General features: G+C 42.7%; 1 protein-coding gene across 1 annotated transcript; it reads left to right on the top strand.

Annotated features, from left to right (window-relative positions):
- Positions 1-1,792: 1,792 nt before the first annotated feature.
- On the top strand, positions 1,793-22,412 carry LOC137916606 (lipoxygenase homology domain-containing protein 1-like). Its single transcript, XM_068759594.1, has 42 exons — positions 1,793-2,063; positions 2,715-2,829; positions 3,206-3,286; positions 3,435-3,619; positions 3,811-3,909; positions 4,004-4,152; positions 4,487-4,610; positions 5,003-5,112; positions 5,241-5,381; positions 5,472-5,607; positions 6,128-6,288; positions 6,369-6,455; positions 6,859-6,994; positions 7,088-7,242; positions 7,954-8,114; positions 8,237-8,313; positions 8,393-8,589; positions 8,667-8,859; positions 8,987-9,147; positions 9,268-9,589; positions 9,938-10,089; positions 10,830-10,963; positions 11,128-11,273; positions 11,416-11,520; positions 11,612-11,740; positions 11,825-11,989; positions 12,333-12,514; positions 12,587-12,703; positions 12,838-13,000; positions 13,480-13,634; positions 13,717-13,926; positions 14,031-14,157; positions 14,591-14,799; positions 14,996-15,181; positions 15,276-15,403; positions 15,830-15,947; positions 19,773-19,950; positions 20,562-20,747; positions 20,837-21,007; positions 21,286-21,418; positions 21,686-21,841; positions 21,932-22,412. Exons 1-42 carry the CDS (start codon positions 1,793-1,795, stop codon positions 22,410-22,412), a joined length of 6,792 nt encoding a protein of 2,263 aa, XP_068615695.1.
- The last annotated feature ends 2,618 nt before the right edge of the window (positions 22,413-25,030 follow it).

The following is a 25,030-nucleotide window of genomic DNA, read 5'->3' as shown; positions in this document are numbered from 1 at the left end:
GCTGCACAGAGGGACGGACTGAGTGACAGTGATTACTGACGGTCCCTGAGGACATATACTGAGGGCCCCTCTCGCCTCACCCTGTTGGTCCCAGGAGCCGCAGGAGCAACACCGTCAGTGCCAGCGACTCATTCCGTGTTGCATAACTCAGTGTGAGAAGAGACAATGTCACTCATCTCAACTAAACCCATGTTTAGGTTTCACTGCGATCGGATTCCCTTGTCATAACATCATCTGACCACAACCATGGACTCTGTTTTCCTCACGTATTCCACTGTGATATATTTCCCCTTCATGTCTTTGCGAGCATCCTGTCAGACCCTCCACTAAGCTTGTTTTCACAGTCTTTGCAGTGTCTTCTGTGTCACGGAGCTGCAGCTCGGTTATCACGTAGTTCCTTCGGCATGGGATAGATAATAAACATTTTTTGGTTTGGGGGAAAATCAATTAAGTTTACAATCTAAAATAAATTCTAACACTGAAACCCCCCATTTACGGATTCAAAAATCAGTTAGAAATACACATCAACTCTGGTTCACTTTAACTTTTCAGTCCATTATTACAATAATAAGTGTACCAACAACAACTAGAGCTAATCATTTACTAAAGGAAGTGTCTCCCTCTGCTGGCAGAGCTGAGGATCACACAAAAACGATGCTGCAGTGGATTTTGCTTTTTCAATTCAATAACAGTTATAGTGTGTGTGTGTGTGTGTGTGTGTAATAAGTATCATGACATAAATATAAGATTAATTATTCCATACATATTGTTAACCGCTTATCCGTAACTGGGTCGTGGGTAATGCTGGAGCCTAAGCGCAACAGTCAAGTGGCGACCCTGGACAAGCCGCCAGTTCATCACAGGGCCGCACATAGACAGACAATCATTCACGCACACACACCTACAGAAAATTTAGTGTAAGCAACCATGTTGCATGTTTTAGGAGGTGGGAGGAACCAGAGCGAACCCACACAGACACAGGGAGAACATTCAAACTCCTCACAGGAAGGGCCCAAGCTGGATTTGAACCTGCAACGTTCTTGCTGTGAAGCAACAGCAATACCCATTGCGCCACTGTGCTGCCCAGTTTAGTTATTAATTGTATTTTTTTTCCAGTAGTTGTTTCAGTTTCAGCAGCAGAACTAATGTGTGGTGCCTGCAATAGTGGCCTCATCCAGGGTCCTTCACACAGCAGGCATTACAGAAACAATTGTGACTGGAGTAACGGGTTCTGTGCTCCGGTAGATCTTTGTGTGTGACAACTCTGACTCGGAGCTGTGCTTCCAGCTGGTCACTCCTGTTGAGTCACGGGTCAGTTTAATCAAGTTTCACCACAGCACACAGGAATCTGTTACAGTCTCAAGGTAGCCAATAAATTAAAGATGCCAACAAAAAAGAAAAGAAAAAAAACAGCCAGAGTGCGGAGAAGGAAACCAAAGACTCGGAGGATCAGGAGCCAAAGTCAAAGAAGAAAAGCAAGCTGGTGAGTAAGTCAGAAGGCGTCAGAAAACCAAAGAAGAAGTTTGAAGACAGTGATGAGGAAAGATACAACTCTGAGACATCAGGACCTGATGTGAGGAGCACCAGGAAGAAAGGACAAGATAAAGAAATGGTCCAGAAGAATTAAAAACAAAAACAAAGAGGAGAGTGGGGATGATTTGAACAATGGCCTGCCGAGCACTGATAATGAGGATTACAGCAATGACTCCAAAGGTAAAAAGAGATGAGAAAAACTCCCTGATCTGATTGAAACCACAAAGAAAGGATCAAAGAAGTCGTCTGTCAAAACGAAATGGGGTCCAAGAATAAGGAAACCAAAGATGACGGTAAAAAATCCAAGAAAGAGGAAGCACAGACAGCTGGGGATGAAGCGGAAGAGAAAAAGAAAAAGAAAGAGAAGAAGAAGAAAGGTTCGGTGAAGAGAGATAGCGATGAAGACCCCAAGAAGACAAAGGGCAAGAAGAAGAAGGTTGAAAACTATGCTGAGATCTACGAGAAGGAGCTTCGCAACTATGTGCCAGAAAACATGGAGAATTATGAGGATGAGTATCACAAAAAGAAAGGTAAACTCTTTATATCACATGTAAAAATGTTCGAAGGGCAAGATGCATGTTGATAAATTCATGGTACTGTATATAAGCAAGGTAATCCTATATAAATCCTTTTTGAGGGAAAACATCTAATTCCCAAAGAAGAGGTAGATCCTTAAATGAGGCTTCTGAGTCCTGCAACAAAGTCCCAATGCATGGTTTGGAAATCGAATACCCTGTGATGTATAGGGTTACAGTCTTATCTTCTATCCACGTATGACACCTGGCTCTCGTTCAGCTTTACACCGGCTGGCTTTGTATTCTAATTCACAATGGTCAGTGAGTGCAGACCTTCAGTTTCCCCATAATGCCAATGAACATAAAACCAGCAGTCTCATGATGGCCTCCTTATCCGGATCCATCCACGTTGCATCACAATCTGTCCAATGGTTCATGTGAAATGTACTTTACCTGCCTGAGTACTGCACTCCTCAGCCATCACTGACCTGCACACAGGTTGTTTCTTTAACTTGTATAAAGAAGCTTCTCTTCTCTTCTCCTCCTCCTCCTCCTCATCAGACAAATCGAGATCTATCTAATAGCAGAACAGCACCTTTACATTTAACGCTGTGCCTTGCCGTCCTTCTCCCACGCTCCTTGGTGATCTGTCATGGCGTCCTCCAGTGTACGAGGTGGTGACCATCACTGGAGACGAGAGAGGAGCTGGAACTGATGCCAACGTGTTCATCTCTCTGTTTGGCGACTACGGCATCACCCCGAAGGTTCACCTGGCGAGCAAGTAGGTCCTCCTCGAGCATCATGTCAAATAATTAGGTCAAATAAAGAGCATTCATTTTAATATTTGTAATGTATGTTTGACTGTGTTGTTTTGTTATGCTGAAACTATGTCTTTGTGTTTTTCTTCTCTTTAACAGCACAGAAAAGAAGTATTTATTGCTCAGTGGAGCGGCGCATGTTAAAGATCTGACTGTGTGACTGTTGTGATCACTGCTGTCTGCATGATCTAATTTACTGCATGATTTTGTCAATAATTTTGTATTTGTATTGCTGTTGTTGTTGTTGTTAGTGGTGGTGTTGTTAAACACTGTATATATTTAGCTTTTATGACACATAGGATGAAATTCAGGATGATTTCAGCTGTTTTCTGGTTTTAGGAGCCGTACGGCGTTTGAAAGGGCCAGAAATGACGTGTTCAGAATCAGAACTCACAATGTCGGCACGCTGAGAAAGATCCGGTACGTTTGGCTTTTCCTTTCTGACCCAGACAATGTGGACCGCTTTGGGCTGAGCGTGTGCAGAGCTGTGGCGTTGGATGAGATGCCGGGATGTTTGTTTCCTTTGGCACCTAGTTATTTAGATTTTATAATTCTTATTGCTGTTCAGAATTGAGCACGACAATACTGGCATGAGCGCCAGCTGGTTCCTGGACAGAGTGATGGTGACGGACGTGATCAGGCCTCACATGAGGTACTACTTTGCGTGTAACAACTGGTTGAGTAAGGTGGAAGGAGACGGCCTTTTTATCAGAGACCTGCTGGGCAGCATGGACCCCATGGAAATGCCTAAATGTACGTACACACAAAAATGTTTGTCTAAACATTAGTCAAAATGCTATGGAAACATTTGTAGCATTTCCATTTCCACAAATAAATACATAGAATATTTGAAATAACGAACACAGTTTTTGTATTTGGTGTACCCTATTTAAGTTTTTGCTCTAAGTTGGTTTATGAATTTTAATCTTCTGTCTTGCTTTAAGATAATAAATACGTAATCAGCGTTTTCACTGCGGATGTCAAAGGCAGCGGAACAGATGCAGATGTCTTCATCAATATCTTTGGGGAATTTTGCGATACAGGTGAACGAAAGAACAAAAGCGAAGATTAGACAAGAGTGATGACATACAGTCAGGATATGTTTCCTATAAACTACGTACTATATGCTTATTTCAGGTGAAAGGCGTCTTGATAATGACAAAAACAACTTTGAAAAGGGCGCAGAGGACAAATTCACTATTGAGGCACCAAACCTGGGCAAAGTGAGGAAGATGACCATCGGCCATAATAACAAAGGCTCTTCAGCGGGATGGTTTGTGGACAAGGTAAGGACGTAAGACAAAAAAGAGACGCGACAAGAAGGAGGGCGCAGAGGCAACGATAAAGGTTTACAAGGTTAAGGTTTACCTGACCAAGAACTGCAAAAGGACGTGCAATGATTGACAGCTGCCTGTCATCATTCACTGCATGGCGGTTTTACTTAGTGTCCCTCATTATCATGCTTTGTCCCACTTGTACAGACCTGTTGTCCCACATTTGTCTGGTTATTTTCTGGTCACTAGTTCCAACTCAACCGGTCAAACTCTTGGAAACAACAGATTTCAATCACACATTTGCTCTGGTTATGTTAGTCTTGTTTTATTTTTCCATTGTACGCAGGTGATTGTGGACGATCTGGGAAACAAAATAGTATATGAATTTCCAATAAGTCGCTGGTTTGCCACTGACGAAGATGATGGGAAGATCCAGCGGGACATCTTAGTCGGAGGGACCCAGCCGACAGGTGAGGACGAGCCTGGAATGATTTATTATAAGACACATCTTTCAATTCCTCCATGAAAATGCATGAGGATAAATTACCTCAGTACTCAGCTGCCTCTTCCAAATCATTTGCTTTATTTTCAAGTCATTACCGTCCTGCTCTGAAAATTATCATTAGTGCATGAAGGCTTGTGAGGATAAGATGTTTTATTTCATTTTGATTGATAACATACTGTTTTTCCATCTTAAGACAGTTCAAAAGAAAAACATGATTTCTGTCCAGCTTGACAAAGTTTTTAATGAGGTCACTGAATCATGGATCAGCGTATCAATGACTTGGAGTCGCCTCAGCTCCTTCGGGAGTCCCAGGTCAGCACAGCCTGTGAGCCTCTGACACGCAACTGTGTCCTCCAGGTATTGTGTACAATGTCCAGGTTGTGACAGGAAACATCAGAGGTGCTGGGACCAACTCCAACATCCACATCGTGATGCACGGCTCAAAAGGCCTGAAGAACAGCGGCAAGGTATCCAAAGAAGCGGCTTTCAATACTGACTAGGATTTAGAAGAAGTGGAGCTGACATTCTTCTTCTTTATTGTTCAGACCACTCTGGGAGTGTGATTGAATCCCTTCTCCTACTTGATTAAACCCAGGTGTTTCTGGCTGGAGGGAAGTTTGAGCGTGCCCTGACAGACATCTTCAACGTGGAGATCGCTGCGCTTCTCAGTCCTCTCAGCAGAGTCACCATCGGACACGGCAACGAAGGAGTCAGCGCAGGGTGGTACTGTGAGAAGGTACGTTTTGCATGCACGCCTCCTGCATGCGCACGCAACGGTCCGGTTTTTCCACCGTGAGCTAAAGCAATGCTTTTTTTTTTTTTGCAGGTGGTGGTGTACTGCCCATTCACAGGGATAGAGCAGACCTTCCCATGCAGCAAATGGCTGGATGAGAAAGAGGGAGACGGGCTGATAGAGAGAGAGCTCTATGAGATGGTGTCCCTCAGGCAGAAGAGACAGAAGAGTGAGTTGAACGATAATGTTGCCAGCAGCAGAAATAAATCAATCTCATTTGCATAATCAAACAGCAAGGCAGTCTACCTTCACTCTGCTTAGCAAATTCCAGTGTGACTTTTCTAATTGCATATAAAATGAAGTCAAATATGCCGTCTAGAGAAAAGTAAGCACTAAATCTGTTTCCATCTTTTCTATCAGCACAATATGTGCATGATTCTATTTTTTTGTTTTTCAAACCACACATATTTGGTTACTGTTTTTACTTCATTTCAGTTTCACATTACACCCACTTGGTGTATCTAAAATCTGTTTTAGATACTCCACTGAAATATTTAAGGAGTAAACCTTTTCACCCTTTTCAACATGTCAAGTCTCTCATTGCATCAAGTCTGTTCTTCAGACACAGGGGACAGAGGCTGTTTCCCCCCCTGAAAGTCACATAAATGATGATGACAATGGTCCACCATTAATCCATCCAATAATAGTCACAAATCAGAAACAATGGCTTGCGTTCTTTCACCAATCAGAACACCCCTGGTCCTTGTGGATCTGGACGTCAGACCTGCCCGGCGCAGGAACCGATGCAGAAATCTCCTTCCAGGTTTACGGCGAGAAAGGCAAGAGCGATGAGATCAGACTGGACAACAAGACAGACAACTTTGAGCAGGGACAGGTGGACAGGTTTATGGTGTGTAGGTCACATTCATCGATAGATAATTCAGGTAATCGAGCTTTATAGATTACTTTTAACATGTTGTGATCTTACAGGTTGAAATGCCTGATTTGGGAAAATTGCTCAAATTTCGCATCTGGCACGAGAAGAGAAATCCTTTCGCCGGGTGGCATCTTAGCAAAGTAAGAAAATATGTCATCTTGATAATGATGCATTCTGAGTTTTTTGTAGCGCCCCCCAACCCATATATATGTGATACTGCCCTGAGTTCTTCCTCTAAATAATGATAAGTAATAATGATAACAGTAATGATTAATCATTAGCATTTAATATTACTGGTATTGTCAGGAAATAAAACTAATCAAAATACATTATCTGGTTGATAAGCAGACCAAAATAATTTAAAAGGAATCTTAACCACGTATTTCCTACAGGCTTACAATTTGATAAAATATTAGCATTTATTGTGTAACTGTAAAGTGAAAAATAAATAATTTCAGAGGTAATAAAATTATAACCATTTCAATTAAGATGTAATCTAGAGATGCCTCATATATCCCTGCAGCAATGTCTTTTTCCAAATAGGCAACTATAATGAGGACATTGACAAAGGAGAAGTATACGTTTCCATGTGAGCGCTGGCTGGACACAAATGAAGATGATAACGAGGTTGTTCGAGAGCTACCAGCCTGTGGAGATCTGATCCCAGAGCCCCTCTCGTGTATGTTTATCCTCCTGTATATACACCTTAAGCAACTCAATTCCTCTTTGTCAAAGAAGAGAAGTGTAAATCTTGTTTGATTCTGTGCCGCAGTGATCAAATACAGAGTGACAGTTTGCACGGGGACTGTCAGTGGCAGCGGCACAGATGCAACCGTTTTCCTAAATCTGATTGGAGACCAGGGGGACACGGGAGACCGGTGTCTGGTTAACTGCAAAAACAACGTCAACAAGTTTGAGAAGGGAAATGTGAGTAACGTTGGTTTACGAGTGGTGTGGAGGCAAATGAAACGTTAAGGAGACACAGCAGCCCTTTTTGATTCAGCGGAGCCGTGAATCTGAACTACAAACACCATCATTTAAAGGGCATACCCCCTCATATGAAAACGTATTTAAATCCAGTGGACTTGGATGTTATTTATTTATTCATTTATGTTGGAGCACACCAAATTGCACCCGTTCATACTTCACACAATGTGAAAAATGACAGTCAATTGTTTCCAGATTCACACCAAAATTTTAATCTTCCTGTTCTGTCCCAAGACTCACCCTCCCGCAGGGTTTCATTTGAAATACATTGATTAGTTTTTGAGTAATCCTGCTACAAATAATCAGACCTGGTTGAAAACCTCCATTGTGGAGCAAAAATATTAATTATTTCCCCTCTCCTAAAATATTATCTTTAGTTTATCATTATTGTATGTTCCTGTTATACATGTTCGTGGCATTCATGACATGATGATTCAAGAGTACCAATTTTGGGGAATATTATTCGCACTGTATGGATTTCATCTCAGTAATAATAATGCAAGGCATTTGTAATCCTGTATCTGCTGCACATATTTGTCAAATATCCATCAAATAATCACGATGTTTAATCCACTAATTAAAATAAATATGTCATGATATTTGTCACTTGGTCCTATAGAATGAGACTTTTTTTTTTTTTTATCTTTCCAGTCGGATGAGTTCGTCATCGAAGCAGTAAACATCGGGCAGATCCACCGGGTGAGGATCGGACATGATGGCAAAGGTGGAGGCTGCGGCTGGGTCTTGGATAAAGTGATTGTAAGAGAGGAGGGCCAGGCCGAGGCCCACGCCATCGAGTTCCCCTGCAACAGGTGCATCAGTTATTGTAAACAGCAAGAACAGACTGAACAGTTACTGCAAGTGCAGGTGTGTGTGTGTGTGTGTGTGTGTGTGTGTTGCAGATGAGATTGTATTCATTTGATGTGCTGTGTAGATGGCTGGACCGCAATGAGGACGACGGACAGATCGTCCGAGAGCTGGTGCCATTCTCAAACGGGCAGCGTCTTTACAGTAAGCTAGAGGATCTCATTGTAAAGCTCAAAGTGGAAGTCCACGAAACGTCACGGCCGCGTGTCTGTGTGCACGGCAGACGTTAACTACCACATAGCGGTGAAGACGGGAAACATCTCTGGGGGCAGCTCAGACTCCAACGTGTTCGTCAAGCTGTACGGAGAGAAAGGCGACACCAGTAAGATGATGCTGGTGGTCTCTGACAACAACCTTGGGAATTACTTTGAGAGCGGTCGCGTCGACATCTTCACGGTGGAAACCTTTGATGTTGGACAGGTGATGAAGGTGTTTATCTTGATAAATATATAGAAATAAATTGCTTGCATAACATCCTCCATTTAATCTTCATCCAGATCAACCGTCTGCTGATTGGCCACACCAATGAAGGCATGCGTGCGGGCTGGTTCTTGGACAGTGTTCAGATTGTGGTTCCGGTCCATGGAAAGCATTACATGTTCCCGAGTGACCGCTGGCTGGATGAGGATGAGGCTGACGGCAAGACGGAGGTGGAGATTTACCCCAGTGAGATCCTGGAAATGGAACAATGTGTGTAGACGTTCTCTTTTATTGTATGCGTAGAACATTTATGTATGTCTTGTTGTTACACACACTGGAAGTACATTCACGTCTCAGTACTGTGAAATGAAAATCACATGACTTCTGTTCTTTCCAGTGATTAACTATGAAATAACAGTCGTGACTTGTGATGTGATGTTTGCCGGCACCAATGCAAGAGTGTTCATCCAGATCTACGGGGACAACGGGAAAACAGAGGTCATCACTCTGGAAAGCAGATCCAACAACTATGAGCGGGACACAACGGAAATATTCAAGGTATCAAAGCAACGCATTGGTTTCAGAGGCTCCAGAGTGCATTTCTGTAGTTTAGTCTTGCTGGCAAGGAAAATAATAAATGGATCGATTCTTAGGTGAGACTCTGAAATTGCTCCACAGTTAGAAGCCAAAAACGTGGGGAAGATCTTCAAGATCCGCGTTGGGCACGATGGCTCGGGGATCGGGGCCGGCTGGTTCCTGGAGACGGTTGATATCAAACATCTCGTCATGACCATGGTGCCCAAGGAGAAGAAAAAGGAGGATAAGAAAAAGAAGAAGAAAAGGAAGAAAGACGAGGAAGATGAAGACGAAGATGGAGAGGAGGAAATGAGAGAAGTGGTGCTGACTTACCATTTCCCTTGTTCACGCTGGCTGGCCAGGGGAGAGGAGGACGGTGAGCTGGTGGTGGAGCTGCTGCCGGAGGACGCAGAGGAACTGGACGGTACAGGACAAATAGAAATCGGAGCACGACTAACACTGTACAGGCATGACGTTCATGCAGGAGTTTGATGTGTGAACTGCTTCCATGTGTTTTCAATGACTTTAGTCTTTTTAATAAAAAGCTTAAAATGAATATCTTTCAAAAAGCTGACTAAATATTTAGTCATTTTTTTCCTGTAAATAACCCCATATGTGACATTAAGCACAGAAACATTTAGATTGTTTCTCCTTATATTTTTCGTCAGGCTTGTGTCTTATACTCAGGATGGAAGGTTGGATTTGACCGATGGTCAACATGAGTGACAGGTTAAATAGGCGTTAGTAATTCATCCCCTCTGTTGCCTGACAGTCAACACTTATGAAGTGTGTGTCTTCACTGGACACGTGATGGGTGCCGGGACCGACGGAAACATCTTCATCAATATTTATGGAGACACTGGAGACACTGGAGAGCGTGAGCTGAGGAACTCTGACAACCTCAACAAATTCGAGCGGGGAGAGGTACGACTTCATCTCAAAATAGCATTCATGTCAAAATTCAGTCAGACAGATTACATTTTAATTTAATTTTTTTAATATAATTTAATTTAAATATAATTCTGTATTGTTGGCTATTGCCTCAGGAAAATATCTTTTTTTTAAAGGAGCGTAAATAAATATTGAGTCATAGCTATACTGACACAAGCAAATGTTTAAGTTGTTTATTTTCAAATACAAAATACACAATTTGCGCTACACTTTTAGGAAGTTACACTCAATATGAACTGGCAGATAGCCAAGAGAACCAACAACCACACGGTGTGAGCCTTGAGCCGAGGTGTTCGGTTACTAGTTCTCCTCCGGGCAGGCAGCGGTGACCGAGAGAAGCCATGAGGAATCCCATGTGTCATTTAATCTGTCCTACTTCTACACATTACTTAATCCAAACGTGTGAATTATTCATCCTGACACTGCACCCGGTTCTGTAGAAACACTGTCCACACACTACGGTGCATGTCTCCCTGCAGATGAGCGTAACAAGAGCCTTCTGTCTCTCGCTGAATGTTAATTCACAGAGGAGCCCCGTTTGACTGAATGCACAACAATGCTGTCGTCACAATCCAAAAAAAAAAAGGATTTGGACCTATCGGTAGTTGTTCTGGATCTAAATGGTGTCACGTCTTCTTTCCTTACTAGATGGAGTTTGTCCGGAGAGTATTGTGTGCAATAAACTAGCGTTTCCAAATGCTGTCATTCTTCAGGAGGACGTTTTCATCGTGACAGCTGTGGATCTTGGTCCACTGAAGAAACTACGGATTAGACATGACAACACTAACTCTCATTCAGCTTGGTACCTGGATCGGGTTGAGATAGTGGACACAAAGGATGATACCACGTAGGTTTGTTCAGCAATGATAATGGGCTTCAAAAGCAGTTCCATCCTTTGCAGGGCTGCACAATATGCTTTCTGATATTGTGCAGCCCTGATTATGCAACTGATTGAATAATGTGGTTTTTGAGATAGAAAGTTGATCTCAGGTGTCTGTTGGGTCTGTATAGGTACTATTTCCCTTGTAATCGCTGGCTGGCTGTGGATGAGGATGACGGACAGATAGCGAGAGAGCTGGTTCCCGTGGACGAGGCCTTTATGAGGAAGGATGAGGATGATGAAGGAAAAGGCGCCGCTCTGGGGCTCGAACAGAAATGTAAATGCAGCTTCACAGCTTGCTCATATTGCCATGTTATAAACTGTTTCTTAATTGCTGTTGGAACATGCAAAGAAGGGCAGACTCTGTATTCGGATGAAAGGAATAAAGAGTCTGGCTATCTTATATATTTGTGTTGCAGCCATGTCAACCACATATACTCTCAAAATAAAAACCGGAGAGAAGAAGAATGCAGGAACTGACGCCAATGTCTTCGCCATCCTGTTTGGTGAAAATGACGACACCGGTTTGTCTCACTCTTCACCATCCTGTTATTATGTGATATGGTGTTGCCCGCATGATGATGAAGCAAATAAAAAATAAAATGTCACTCACAGGGATCATCAATCTAAAGGCTTGTAAAAATTATAAGAATAAGTTTGAACAGGGGATGATCAATGAGTTCATCGTGGAGGCGGTGGATTTGGGTGACCTGGAAAAACTTCGAATTGGGCACGACAACTCGGGTGAGAGAAGGAAACGCTCTGCAGATCAGAAGATAACAGCTGCATATGGAAGCAGTAAAATGAGCAGCATATTTTCACCATCAGGGGGTTCACCCGGCTGGTTCTTGGACTGGGTCGAGGTCGATGCCCCCTCGCAGGGCCAAAGACTACGCTTCCCATGCGGCCGCTGGTTGGATAAAGGAGAGGATGATGGGGCGACTGTGAGGGATGTCTACCCAGCTGAGCTTCAGACTGAACTCTACATGCCATGTGAGCTGTGAAGAACTATGTAATCCTATTAACAAAGCACTAATAAACACCATGAAAATCATTACATGTCAGGGGCCCTATAAAGTGCCACATTTGTGCAAGAATGAAATCTGGTTCATGACACCACAGCGTCTCGATGTTTAACCCTTTAAAGCGCGCCACCATGAGCTTTTGTAATTTACGTAACTTTTGCAAAATCTGGATTTTTTTTTTTTCATGGTAAATGCAGATGCAAGTCTCAAAATCTTGAAAGGCCATGTGTATCAAATATGATACGTCTGGCAATAAAGGCTTAAGGAGGTGAAGCCAATCCAAGTTGTCACCTTTTCTTCTGCATTTTTAGTTGTGCCTTATGAGATAAAGATCTACACCAGCGATGAGTTTGGTGCGGGAACAGATGCTGATGTGTTCATAGTGCTGTACGGACAAAAAGGAGTGTGTACACAGCAAAAGCACCTGTGTGTCAACAAAAGAGAGCGACGTCTGTACTTTGAGAGGGCAGCTGAGGACATGTTTATTGTGGAGGTGAGTGGATTTAAGTTTTCTTTTAAAGCTCGTGTCTGCATGTCTGTAAGCACTGTGGTTGTCTTTTCCCAGCTGGAGGACGTTGGCGATGTTATAGAAAAAATCCGAATCGGGCACGACAACAGGGGGACCAACCCAGGATGGCACCTCGACAGAGTGGAGATCAGACGACAGCTGAGGAAAGGAAAGGTAGGAAAAGTTTCACTTGAGAATATGTCTGTATGTCTGCCTTACTGAGCAATCATTAAATGATTAATAGATGAATATTGCAGCACACACATGGCTCACACATCTCAGAGCCTGATAGCTGTCTTTGGTGTCAGGGTTCAGAGACCACCATCTTTCCGTGCGAGTGCTGGCTGGCCAAGTCTGAAGATGACGGGGAGACAGTGAGGGAGCTGGTGCCCTCGGATATCATCACAGAGAAACTGCTCAGGGATGGAAAGCTGAAACGGACTGAAGTAGAGGTGGAGGATGCTTTGGAAAGTAGGTTCAGTCTCATTTCACTGGTGGGATGTAATAAAGTATATTAACCCACATACTGTACATAGGAACCAAACAATCCCTGTACAGGAATTCCATTTAATGAATCCTTATAGATTTACTCCACAATCTCTCAGAAGAATAATATATATATATTTTTTTGCTTGTTCTCTTTAGGCACTTTTACTTTATATATTGATCTTGCGTAGAAATAATGAATTTATGGTAAGAAAAGATGCAATGCAGTAATTAAATTAACTCAAAGCATTTACAGAAAAGCACCATAAAACACATTCATGGTCGTTTGCCTGCATAATGAGTACTAATACATGCTGCTAGAAGTAGTCACATATTCAAAGTGATTGTGATCAGCTTTTAATATACTTCACACTATGACTGTTGATATAGTCTGATTTGTCAATTAAATCTGAAAAAACAAGCACCTCTACATGAAGCATGATTACATCTTTTGTCCTTCACAGCTCACACGTACAAGGTGTCTGTGCGGACAGGTGACATGTACGGAGCCGGGACCGACGCCAATGTCTTCCTCAACATCTACGGAGACCTGGGAGACACAGGAGAGCGCAAACTTGCCAAATCGGAGAAAAACAAGAACAAGTTTGAGAGAGGAGAGGTGTGTGAGAAAAGCTTGCTTTGTGAGGCTTCTGCTGCTTTCTATAAATATCAATGTGTGTTGTCTTCCCTTTGTCTCTCAGGTGGACAAGTTCACCATTGAAGCTGTAGACTTGGGGCAAGTGTTTAAGATTCGCATCCGTCACGACAACTCTATGACCGGAGCCGATTGGTACCTGGACCAGGTGGAGGTGGAGGACGTCGAAGCAGAAGAGGCATACGTGTTCCTGTGTGAGCGCTGGCTGTCCACGAAGAAAGAGGACAAACGCATTGAGAGGACGTTCTTCGTGAAGGTTCGTTCAAATCCATGGTGCGATTATGATTTTACGCCTATGTAGGTCTATGTTTTGCATTTAATGTTGTGAAAGCTGCTGCTTTGTCTGTGTGTCGGGTTAAGGGGTATGAAGGTGAAAGAACAACTGATCCAAATTCCAAGAAGATGCTTCAAGCCAAACTCGGACTGGATAAAAACGCCAACAAGAAGAAAAAGAAGAAAAAGGTGGCAGTGGTGGAAGAGGGTCCAAGTAAGGCCGTGAGACTTTTCTGTCTTTCTCTAGTTTTGCTTTCAGTTGGATGATAACAGTCTGCAAATGGTTAATGTGATGCATCAAATGCTGAAAGTAAGAGTACAAGGGAATAATTTCTATTTCTATTATCCATGTAGCAATATTTCTTTGCTTTTTGCATCGCTAATCTCATTGTGAGAACAAAATGTTTGGAGACAAGATCATGTCACAAGTTGTCGCTTGTTTCCAGTCTAAATTTCACCACCGTCTGTCTAGTTTTATATTTCTAGCCCAGAGGTGAGAACAGCTTCAATTGTCTTGTCAGATTTTTTTTTATTTTTTTTTTTAGAAATACAAATATGTTTATCATAACGACAAGCTATCCCTTCGTCTTAAATTCGGTTGGGGTTTCTTCTTTTAACCATTTCTGCATTTCTTTTCTTCCACCCAGTCATCCCCTATCATTTCACCTTGTCCACGGGTGTCGACCGTGATGCCAGCACCACAGCCAGGGTCTATATCATCATCATCGGTCCCAACGACAGGGAGACCGACCGACTTTGGTTGGACCTGCCAGATGGAAAGAAATCCTTGTCTGCTGGCAGTATGGAGCATTTTGTGTGCTACGGAACCGACGTAGGAGAGATCAAGAGGGTGGAAGTGAGAATCTGGGACTGTCGCTTACTAAATCTCCTCAGATGCACCAGTTTTAACATTCTGAATAAACACCTTCTAGCTCAGCAATAATTAATTCCATCTATGCCTTCTAGTACCAACATCAAAAAGGATCCAGTGATGAATCAGTTCTCCAGCAATGCATATCCTCCCTTCTCTTTCCTTCCTGTCTCTTCACCAGCTTGGCCATAACGGTGTCACACCAGAGAGCTGCTGGTTGGTGGATGAGCTGTCGGTTGCCGTGCCAACCAAAGGTATCAAGTACAACTTTCCATGCAAGTGCTGGCTGGCGAAAGACAGAGGAGACGGTCTGACTGTCAGACTGTTAAATGTGATGGACTCCAGCACAATAAACATTATTCGCAAAGTGAGTCACAAAACCCGAACAATTAAACTGCGGTAAATAATCTGCATGTATTAAATAATATGTCTTTGTTTGTGTTTCCTGCCATGTATTGTAGGTTATTTATTCAGCCACAGTTGTCACAGGTGACACTCAGTATGGCGGAACAGATACTAGAATATTCCTGACGGTGTTTGGAGTCAATGGGAGCACAGAAGAGATGCTCCTACCCAAAAACGAGGACAGGTCAGTCCTCAGATGATGATGATGATGATGATGATGATCTCCTCATGATACACTTCTCATTAAGTTTGTGGTTGTACTCTGTTAATCAGGTCTGAAAAGCTGTGCTGAACCTAAAGAGTATTATCAAGTAAATCAGTAGCTCCCTGTAGCTTTATTGGTCTAAAAAAAAAAGTTTAATCTAATTGTTAATTGTTTATAACTTTAATGGTTATTGTTTGGACTGTTTTTAGTCACAGGAAGCAGAAATCCACGGTACACTAACGGCTGATGTAAATGGTGCTGCATTAATCAGCTGAATATCTTCCTCAAAGGGAAGCAAAGACCGCCAGGCCAGGCGAATAAGCAACCGGTACCAAGATAACAACTGGTTTGGGTATATTATATTAAAGTGAAAAATGATCCGTGTGATTGTTTTGCATCAATCAGGTATGAAAGGGATCAGGAAGACACGTTCAGTCTCGAGATAGACGACATCGCTCCGCTGAAGAAGATCAGAGTTCGGGTCGACGGCTCTGGAAGTCGACCCGACTTCTTTCTTGACAGGGTAACTGATATCTCTGGTTCCATTTTTGATAACACATCAAAAGTACAGTTTACATTGAAGAATTACAAACCTTTCAGCACACCAGTGTAGGTCAAACTCCTGTTGGGAGCCCAGAATCTGTTATTGCATTTGCTGTGTTTTAAAGGTTGTAAATTCAACTGCTTTAAATTTCACTTGCTACAAGATGTGTGTGTGTGTGTGTGAGAGAGAGAGAGAGTGAGCGGCTGGTCTGACAGGAAACCTGCTACATAAATACCATTTAGTTTATTTATTACTTGTATAATAGCCAGCCCAATGCTGGGCTATTGGAGTGTTGCCGGTCGTTCTCGGTTCGACGCGCTCTGTGGCTACGTCTTGGTTTCGCCGTATCCAAAGAAAAGGAGAGTCCAGAAGCGGGTTTAAGAGAATAAAATGTCACTAATTTATTACAAAGTACAACAACTTATAATATTCAATAATCCCGATCATCTGGGTGCAGCGATCCCGCCAGAGCGGTCAAAACCTATGTGCCCTTCCGGGTCAACACCTATTCACCCCCTGATTGGCCCTGCCTTATATACCCCACATGGCCACAGCGCCACACAGTGCACAAAATAGGAACCGCACTCCATCAGTTGCATTTGGCTTCTACACACCGGCCCCTAATTGGCGTGGTATCACACATGGCAATTCTCAACATTTCACAAAATACAACAAATATTGAAGCATCACAACAATAACTAGACCTCATACACCGGACACAGCTTGGAAATTGGTCTCTCCTCTGGCTGACATCGTTCCAGTGTCCAGCTCATCATTCCCATCCCTAACAGGAAGCACTGACAGCGTGGTGCGACCTCTGCCGGCCCCTGTATGTCCATAAGTCGTATGAAAGACTGAGGTGGGTTCTGGTGATTCCAGTCCATCTTCTAAACCAGTGATCTGTCGATCTATGTGCAACACAGTCGGATGATATTGATTACAGATCTCACATTGCAATCTTGCTTCACAATTACGGCTGACATGGCCTCGATGAAGGCATCCAAAACACACTCCCCCTTTCCTCAATATGAACACTTTGTCCGTGTGTCTCTTCTCCTTAAACTGCTGACAGTTTTCCAGTGCGTGTTCCATGGAGCAGCAAACACAGCGTTCGTTCTCCTTGATTGAGCGTGACGGCTTAACTTCGTTGTGAGAGCCCATAGCGGTCACTGTGCTGGCGACCACATGCCCCTTCTCTCTATGGCTGGGTTGTGACTTTGGCTGGTTTAATGTTGTATTAGAACTGTATTCTTGCAGATCTCCAAAAAAGGGATCTGAACGGATCCTCACATGACGCTCCATGAATCCCACCAGATCATTAAATCTAGCTCTGTGGCCAGTAGACTCCATGATGTCATGAGCCCTGCTCTGCCAGCGTTCTTTCATCCTATATGGGAGCTTTGCAAGGATTGCCCTCATATTCACAGGCATGTCCAGTTCCTGCACATATTCCAGCTCCTCCATGATGTTGCAGCAGCCACGCAGAAATAGTGCATAGCTCTGAAGTGCCCTGGTGTCGTCTGCTCTTATAGTCTGCCATGACAAAGCCTTGCTGATGTATGCAGTAGCTGTTTTGTAAGGATTTCCAAATTGATCTTGCAGTAGAGCCTTGGCCACCACGTAGCCACGATCTGGGTCCATATGTTGACAACTCCGCACCAGTTCGAGAGGCGGGCCTCTGGTGAATTGCTCCAAATAGTACAAACAGTCTGCTGCGGTTGCTTTACTTTCCACTCCTTGCTCAAATGTTTTTATAAAGGTCCTGTAATGCAAGGGTTCACCGTCAAAGATTGGAATGTCTCTTGGTGGGAGCGTCATTGACCGCTGCTGGTTCATTAAAGCTGCTATAATCTCAGTTTGTCTGCTCATGATCGTTAGAAGGTCTCCAGGTGTCTGCATAGCGGTGAGCGACTGACGTTGTGTTTCATTTTGTGTAAATCGATCATTTGTTGCCATCCTGTTTCTATTGCATATACCCTTCGTATTTGAGTACGCTTGTGACTGACACTTTTCTTCGGCATCATAAATTTCCAACCTTGCTTCAGATGCCGCCAGTTCAGCCTCCAAATCAAGCATCTCCTTTCTTCTTCTCAATTTTGCTTCCTCTTCTTCAATAACATGTCGCTCCTTCAATATTTTAACTCGAGCCAAAACTGCAGCTCTATCTGCTGCTGCCTGTAATCTAGCAGATGCAGCACTAGACGTGTAGCTCCTTTGACTGCTTCTGCGACTTATATTTGAGATGCTGTCTTCAGGAGAGAGTTCATCGTTGTCACCCTTTTCATTCATATTTGGCTGAGGTTGGGTTACAGTTTGAGAAAGCCATAAACTGACATTGGCAAAACACTCATTGTTTGGGATCATTTTTGCCTTAAACCATATTTCATGCTTTTCAGCCTCTTCAGCCGGCAGTAAACCCATAAATGACTCATGTACACCTTTAGCATCATCACAAATCATTTTCAATTCATCAAAAGCATTTATCACCTTTGTTTTATCACCATCAGACATTAAATCATCCAACTCCCTTCTAATGTCAGATGCCTTATTTAACTTGGACTTTCTAATATGTTGTAACTTCTCAAACTTCTCAGCTAAAGCCTTTTCTGTTAATTTCACAACACGTTTCTGAGTTACACCATTAGCAAGTTGTTCATTTCCAGCATTTGGGTCCACGTCCAAAGCGCACGCCTCCATAGTTCGTATCGCGAGATTCAGCTCAAGTGAGCGCAAAGGAAAGTAGGTCAACGAGTCACGTGATCCAGCGCAATCTGCGAAAGCGCAACGCTTCAATGCGTAAAACGCGCTCAATGTTCATCAATGCGTTGGATTTAATGTGCGCGCACAATAGGCCTTTGGTGGTGGAGCGCTACACGTACCTCCCGTCGGGCGCCTTTATTGTAAATCCACGCGATGGTGTTCAGCGCTCCAGTCCAGCTCCGTAATCCAGCTCCGGTCCACAGCGCTCCCCAGGAACAGCTGACTGCTGTCAAATCTATCTTCGTGGACCACTTCTCCACGCCGCAGCTCACACGATCATCACTGGCTGTCTCCCAAAGACAGGTCTCCTGAGGTTCCGAGTTTACTCCAATCGGGCAGGTTTTGACAGTATAATAGCCAGCCCAATGCTGGGCTATTGGAGTGTTGCCGGTCGTTCTCGGTTCGACGCGCTCTGTGGCTACGTCTTGGTTTCGCCGTATCCAAAGAAAAGGAGAGTCCAGAAGCGGGTTTAAGAGAATAAAATGTCACTAATTTATTACAAAGTACAACAACTTATAATATTCAATAATCCCGATCATCTGGGTGCAGCGATCCCGCCAGAGCGGTCAAAACCTATGTGCCCTTCCGGGTCAACACCTATTCACCCCCTGATTGGCCCTGCCTTATATACCCCACATGGCCACAGCGCCACACAGTGCACAAAATAGGAACCGCACTCCATCAGTTGCATTTGGCTTCTACAACTTGGATCAGAATTATTTGTTGCTGAATATTCAAGAAATCTGAGAGTGCGAAGTTGGAAAGTTACCAGAGTGCTGCTTTTTTAAGGCTTCTAATAAACTGCCTCTAACATAAATCTGAAAGACTTAAGGAAGTTTAACTTTAAGTTTGGATGGTGAATGATGTAAAGCACCAGATTTTAACAATGAATAAATCTAGGAAACAAGGAAATATTATAATTCTACTTCTGCTGCATTGATTTTAATCCTTTTCGTTGTCACAATATTGGTCAAAACAAAACAACTTTCTGTCATATCTTCTGGTGCAGGCATGCTATAAACTAATACAAATACTTTCTGTTAGATCACGATGCGGAACCTGACCACAGAGGAGGTGTATGTGTTTACCTACGAGAACTGGCTGTCAAGGACAAAAGGGCCAAAGAGGACAAAGGTGTGTGAGCTGGCAGCCGTGGTGGACGACGAGGAGATGCTGGAGAAGACGACTTACGCCATCCAAGTTCAGACCGGCGATGTCGGAGGTGGGTTTGGATGGCGTAGTAAAGACATGGCCTCGGCTGTCAAAGGATCTATCTACCCGGATATTGTTTTCAGGATGTAATACAAGTACCGGTATGTGTATATGTGTAAAGCTGTATATTGCAGAGTCCAAACTTGTAAGGATTTTTTTTTTGATACTTTGATTTAGTTACTTTCCTTTGTTTGATTTCCAAAAGAAGGGGAAACTTTTGTTGAAGATCTTTGAGTATTTTTCACATGTAAACATTCTTCTAACTTGAGCATATTGAGTATTGTACAGTATGTAGTAGTAGTAGTAGTAGCAGCATTGTGGTACATTTACAACTTGCTGACTTTGATGCAAAATATGCCGACATGCTGCACAAAAGTTTCTTGAGTGTACTCGCATGTAATTTTTTGATATAGCATTAGTATTAAATGTTAGTGTTTACGTAAAGGGAGTTTAATTACTTACTAATGTCTGTACTCACGATAAAGCTGACAAGATTTCACTCTTATAATACGTACGGCTACATGCTTTTAAAGTTACGTTAGTACTACCTGCTTAAAGGTAGTCGTGATCCAAACAATACAGATGTGTGTTTTCACCAGTGACCTGCTTTTGCTCCTTTAGGTGCCGGCACTGACGCTAATGTCTTTGTGATGGTGTTTGGGCAGTATGGGGACACTGGGACGCTGCCTCTGAAGGAGAGCGCCAACAGGAACAAGTTTGAGTGTAAAATGAGAGACGTGTTCAGATTTCCCGACATGCTCAGCCTGGGAGAATTATCCAAAGTCCGGGTGTGGCATGACAACAAAGGTGAGGAGGAAAGAAGAAGATGAAGGGCAGGAACAAGAGGGCCCTTTCGCTCTCCAAAAGCAGAGTTGATTGAACAGAATTTTGAACAGGCCCTGCTCCTGGTTGGCAGCTGGAGTACATCGATGTTAAAGATGAGTCCATGGACCAGACCTTCAGGTTTCCCTGTGACCGCTGGTTGGCTAAAAATGAGGACGACGGTCAGATAATGAGGGAGCTGGCCTGTGCCAATAACGACTCTGTAGACCTCAGTGACAAAACCAGTAAGTAACTAGAGGAGCGCTCAGAGCGCAGACCTCCGCCAAGCAGCTCATTCCCCTCCTAATTAGATTTACACCGTCCACATGGTGATCTGGATCATCATCAACAAAAGGTTCTAAATAATTCTTGGTATCTTTACACACTTTATACCTCCTCGGCGGAGGTAAGAAATGTGGATTCTGTGGGCACCATTACAAATTCCGTCATGGAAGACTTGCATCTGATCACAATATTTTAAATGTTTACAATGTGACAAAACGTTCTCTCTGCTTTGCAACAGAATATGAAATTGCCACGACGACTGCAAACACAGAAGACGCCTCCACAACGGAAAATGTCTGGATTGTGTTGGAAGGAAGGAAAGCCCGTTCCAAGGAGTTTGTTCTGGAGAATAAGAAAAAGAAGTTCTTAAGGTAGGTCTTCTAAGAGGGTATCGGTGCCTCAGCTTCACAGAGAAGCTCTATCATCTGGCTTTGCATAATCTCCTCTTTCAGATGTTTTGTTTTTCCACCCTTCTTTTATCTTGTGCTTTCAGTTTCTGTTCTGCAAGCCTCTGCTCTCTCAGGAGAGCTGATCCCACGGGAGACACAAACGAAAAACTCCACAGCGAACCCCTGAGTTCAGCTGCTCAGATCAGACTCAGCACAAACTCCTCCTGTCCTTTTTTTGCCCTTTCCCAGTGGTGTCACAGACACATTTGAGTTCTCATCAAAGCACCTGGGGGAAATTGCCGGCATCTGCATCGGCCACATTACAAAGGATGGAAAGAAGGTGAAGAAAGAAGCGTTCTGGCACGCTATGGAGGTGGTGGTGACAGAAATGGAGCTGGAGAACAAGTGAGTGGAATCTCATGCATCCTGCTGTACGTCATATAAAATGTCATGGCGCTGGTGGTCATGTGACGCCGAACCTCCCCTGCTGTTTAGGTATTTTTTCCACTGTGATGCACAAATCCCTTTGGCAGCCAAAAAGGACCAGTTTCAAACTTTTGAGTGCTTTAAGACCATCGAGAGCTTTGCGAGCAAAGTCCGCAAGCTGGTCCCCGTCAAGTATGAAATCATCGTCATCACCGGGGATGTGAAAGGTGCTGGCACAGATGCCAATGTTTTCATCACCATCTACGGGGTCAACGGGGATTCGGGCAGGCGACCTCTGCGGCAGAAATTTCGCAACCTTTTTGAGCGAGGGCGAACGGATCGCTTCGTGCTGGAGATACTGGACCTCGGAGAGCTGCTGCGGGTCAAAGTGGAGCACGACAACAGTAGCTCCAGCTGTGGGTGGTTTTTAGAGTGCGTGGAGCTGACCAACACTGCCAACTCAGTGACCACCATCTTCCAGTGTGGGAAGTGGCTGGACACTCATAAGGCCGACGGGCAGATTCAGCGAGTGCTCTACCCCAGATATTGAGGCGTGCATTTAGCAGGTGAGATCTCCTTTAGAGACATAACTGTGAGCTTAAAAGACTGAAATAAACTTGATCAACATTAATTTATTCATGCAACTTTGTAACCTTTTAAATAACGTTTTATAAAGGCAACTGCACTTTTTAAGTTCGTGCCAACGGTTCAGGTTTCCTCTTCTAACTTCAGAGAAAGCCATTTGCTACCATCTGTTGTTGTGCGTTATAAAAAGTAAATTTAACAAAACAAACATTCAGTCTTTGTTTAGCCTTTTGAAGTTTAGTTTAGTTCGTCCTTTTGCCTCACGATAAGGTTCTGGGTTTGAATCCAGACCTTGTCTTGACTCCTCTACGTGGAAAATGAAGCCAGCAAAATGGTCCCAATAGACTAGATGTTGTCGCTTCCTTTGAATTTGCGTGAAGCTCTAGTAACAAAACAGAAAAACAATCCCTGCAATCAACTCTAGATCTATGTGAAATTTAATTTACCATCCAATGATGGAGCTATCACTGAATTTCCTGTCAACATGAACTGCCTGTAATTTATAGCAAATACTGTTTATGTTATTCCATGTCAAGTTGGTTGCAGCATCGCATCTCAGCCATGTGGAAAGAACATTTGAGTTTGCTGTGACTGCAGTTCATTTGAAGCTGAATGAGAACCTCAGCAGTAAATGGGCTGCAAGTCAATTTCAAATGAGGGCACTTTTCTCCCTCATGAAAATTAAGTTACATCTTATTGTATGATGCCGCCACTTTGAAGATTAATACAGTTAACATTAACAGCCAGTCAAGAAATTAATTATCATATTTATTAACATTCAAGTTCGTTTGATACTTTTTTTTTAGAAAACTATTCCCTTTAGAAGGAAATAAAACCTGTTTACTGCAATAAACTACTGATGCATTGATTAACACTCTTCCAGTTGCATGCTGAGCAGGATAATGACACAGTTTCTGAATAACCTCAATCAGAAAATTTATTTTCTCTGTACTGTAATTTCTTACTTTCATGATACAGTTGCATCACCTGAGAGGAATACAATGGCAAATATCTGTGACTTAAAATTGTTAACATTTTGTTCAAGTTTCCATAGCACTATTTCAAAGAACTATTTCAAGAACTTTTAATCTGGCACTAAATAACACCAACGTCAGATTAGTTGTCAGCATTTTAGGCGGTTTATTTGAAAAACACATACAAAAAGATCATATACAAGACAATAAATAAAAAAGAGACAGAACAGTTTGGGTTAAGCTATGCAACTTTTTGCATCATCATTAGTAATAAATACAGTACAAAATCCACCCAGAGTGAATCTAAAGATTTTCCACAATATTCACTGATCATGTTATTCTTCATTATGATTTAGCTATTGCTTTCATATTATTGATACATACTTCTACTTTTCTATAAAATACTCAAGATCGTAAAACATTGCGCAGTTACAGCAAAACAGCAGTGTGTTGTACAAAGATGGCCACTTCCCTTTTTCACTGGCAGGTTAATAATCAACATTTGTCAGCAGCAAAGAAACATCTGAAATATTAAGAAGGTACAGCATCATATTAAACACGTCTACAGAGCTACTCCCACATACACATAGGAAAACCTGAGAAGGACATGCATTAAAAAGCTTGTGCTTTAGGTTCTACTGTTCATTCCGGTTCATCAGCTTGAGTTAATACTATGGCTACTGTCCAGTTCGCTCTGGAGTAATGGAGCACACTGTGGAGGACATGGGGTAAGGCCAGTGAGAGCGCAAAATCAAAGAGTAATACCAGCCAGCGTCATTCCAATCCACTATATGTCAGAATAATTTGCAGGATTAGTAGAGTATTAATAAGAAATGCACATCGAAAACATAGTTAGCTTATTATACCCAGGTGTGAAACACTTAGCTATATTGTATAACCACAGTACAGAAATTTGCTCAATAAGATGAATTGGCTCAAGTTAGCAAGTTAGATACTTCCCAAAATCCCACACGAAGCAATTTCCAGCGATACGTTAGAACAAATAATACATTTCATTACGCGAGTCCAAAAAGAGCAAATTGAGATCCAGATATGATGAAATATCATGAAGGTCAAGGTAAAAAAAAAAAAAAAAAAGGACTCATAAAGGACTGATTATGGTAAACAAAGTAGTATCTTATAACGAAATCAAGCTAAGTGCAAAGCTACACAAACAAAGACAAAAGGGGTTTGTACCCTGCCATCTGTTTTGGATCAAAGCAAAACGCAAACAAATTCAAAAGTTAAATTAAGAGTCGCCATGAATGGAATGGAATCCAACAGCACCACGCTGGCAAGAAATTGTGTCAGGACCCCCCCCCCCCCCAAATATTTTTTATTTTGCTTTTTCTCCTTAAAAAAAAAAAAAACACACACAGACGGCATGCAAAAGCATCCCCACCAACCAATGCATAATGAGGTATTCTTTTTTTAATATTTTGTATTATTTTAAATAAATATATTGATTAAATTGCAAAGTTAGGAGAGACGTTAAATATTCCACCACAATAGCTAGCTAGCTACAGTTAGTAATAAATAATGATTGTTAAATACTTAAGGCATCTTTAATCACAGCATTCTATGTGAACTAGCACACCTCCATGGTCAT

This window comes from Brachionichthys hirsutus, unplaced genomic scaffold (genome assembly GCF_040956055.1).
Source record: "Brachionichthys hirsutus isolate HB-005 unplaced genomic scaffold, CSIRO-AGI_Bhir_v1 contig_712, whole genome shotgun sequence".
In the NCBI taxonomy this organism is placed as follows: domain Eukaryota; kingdom Metazoa; phylum Chordata; class Actinopteri; order Lophiiformes; family Brachionichthyidae; genus Brachionichthys; species Brachionichthys hirsutus.
Note: the sequence above shows the minus strand (reverse complement) of the source record. Positions and strands in the feature narration are given on the sequence as shown.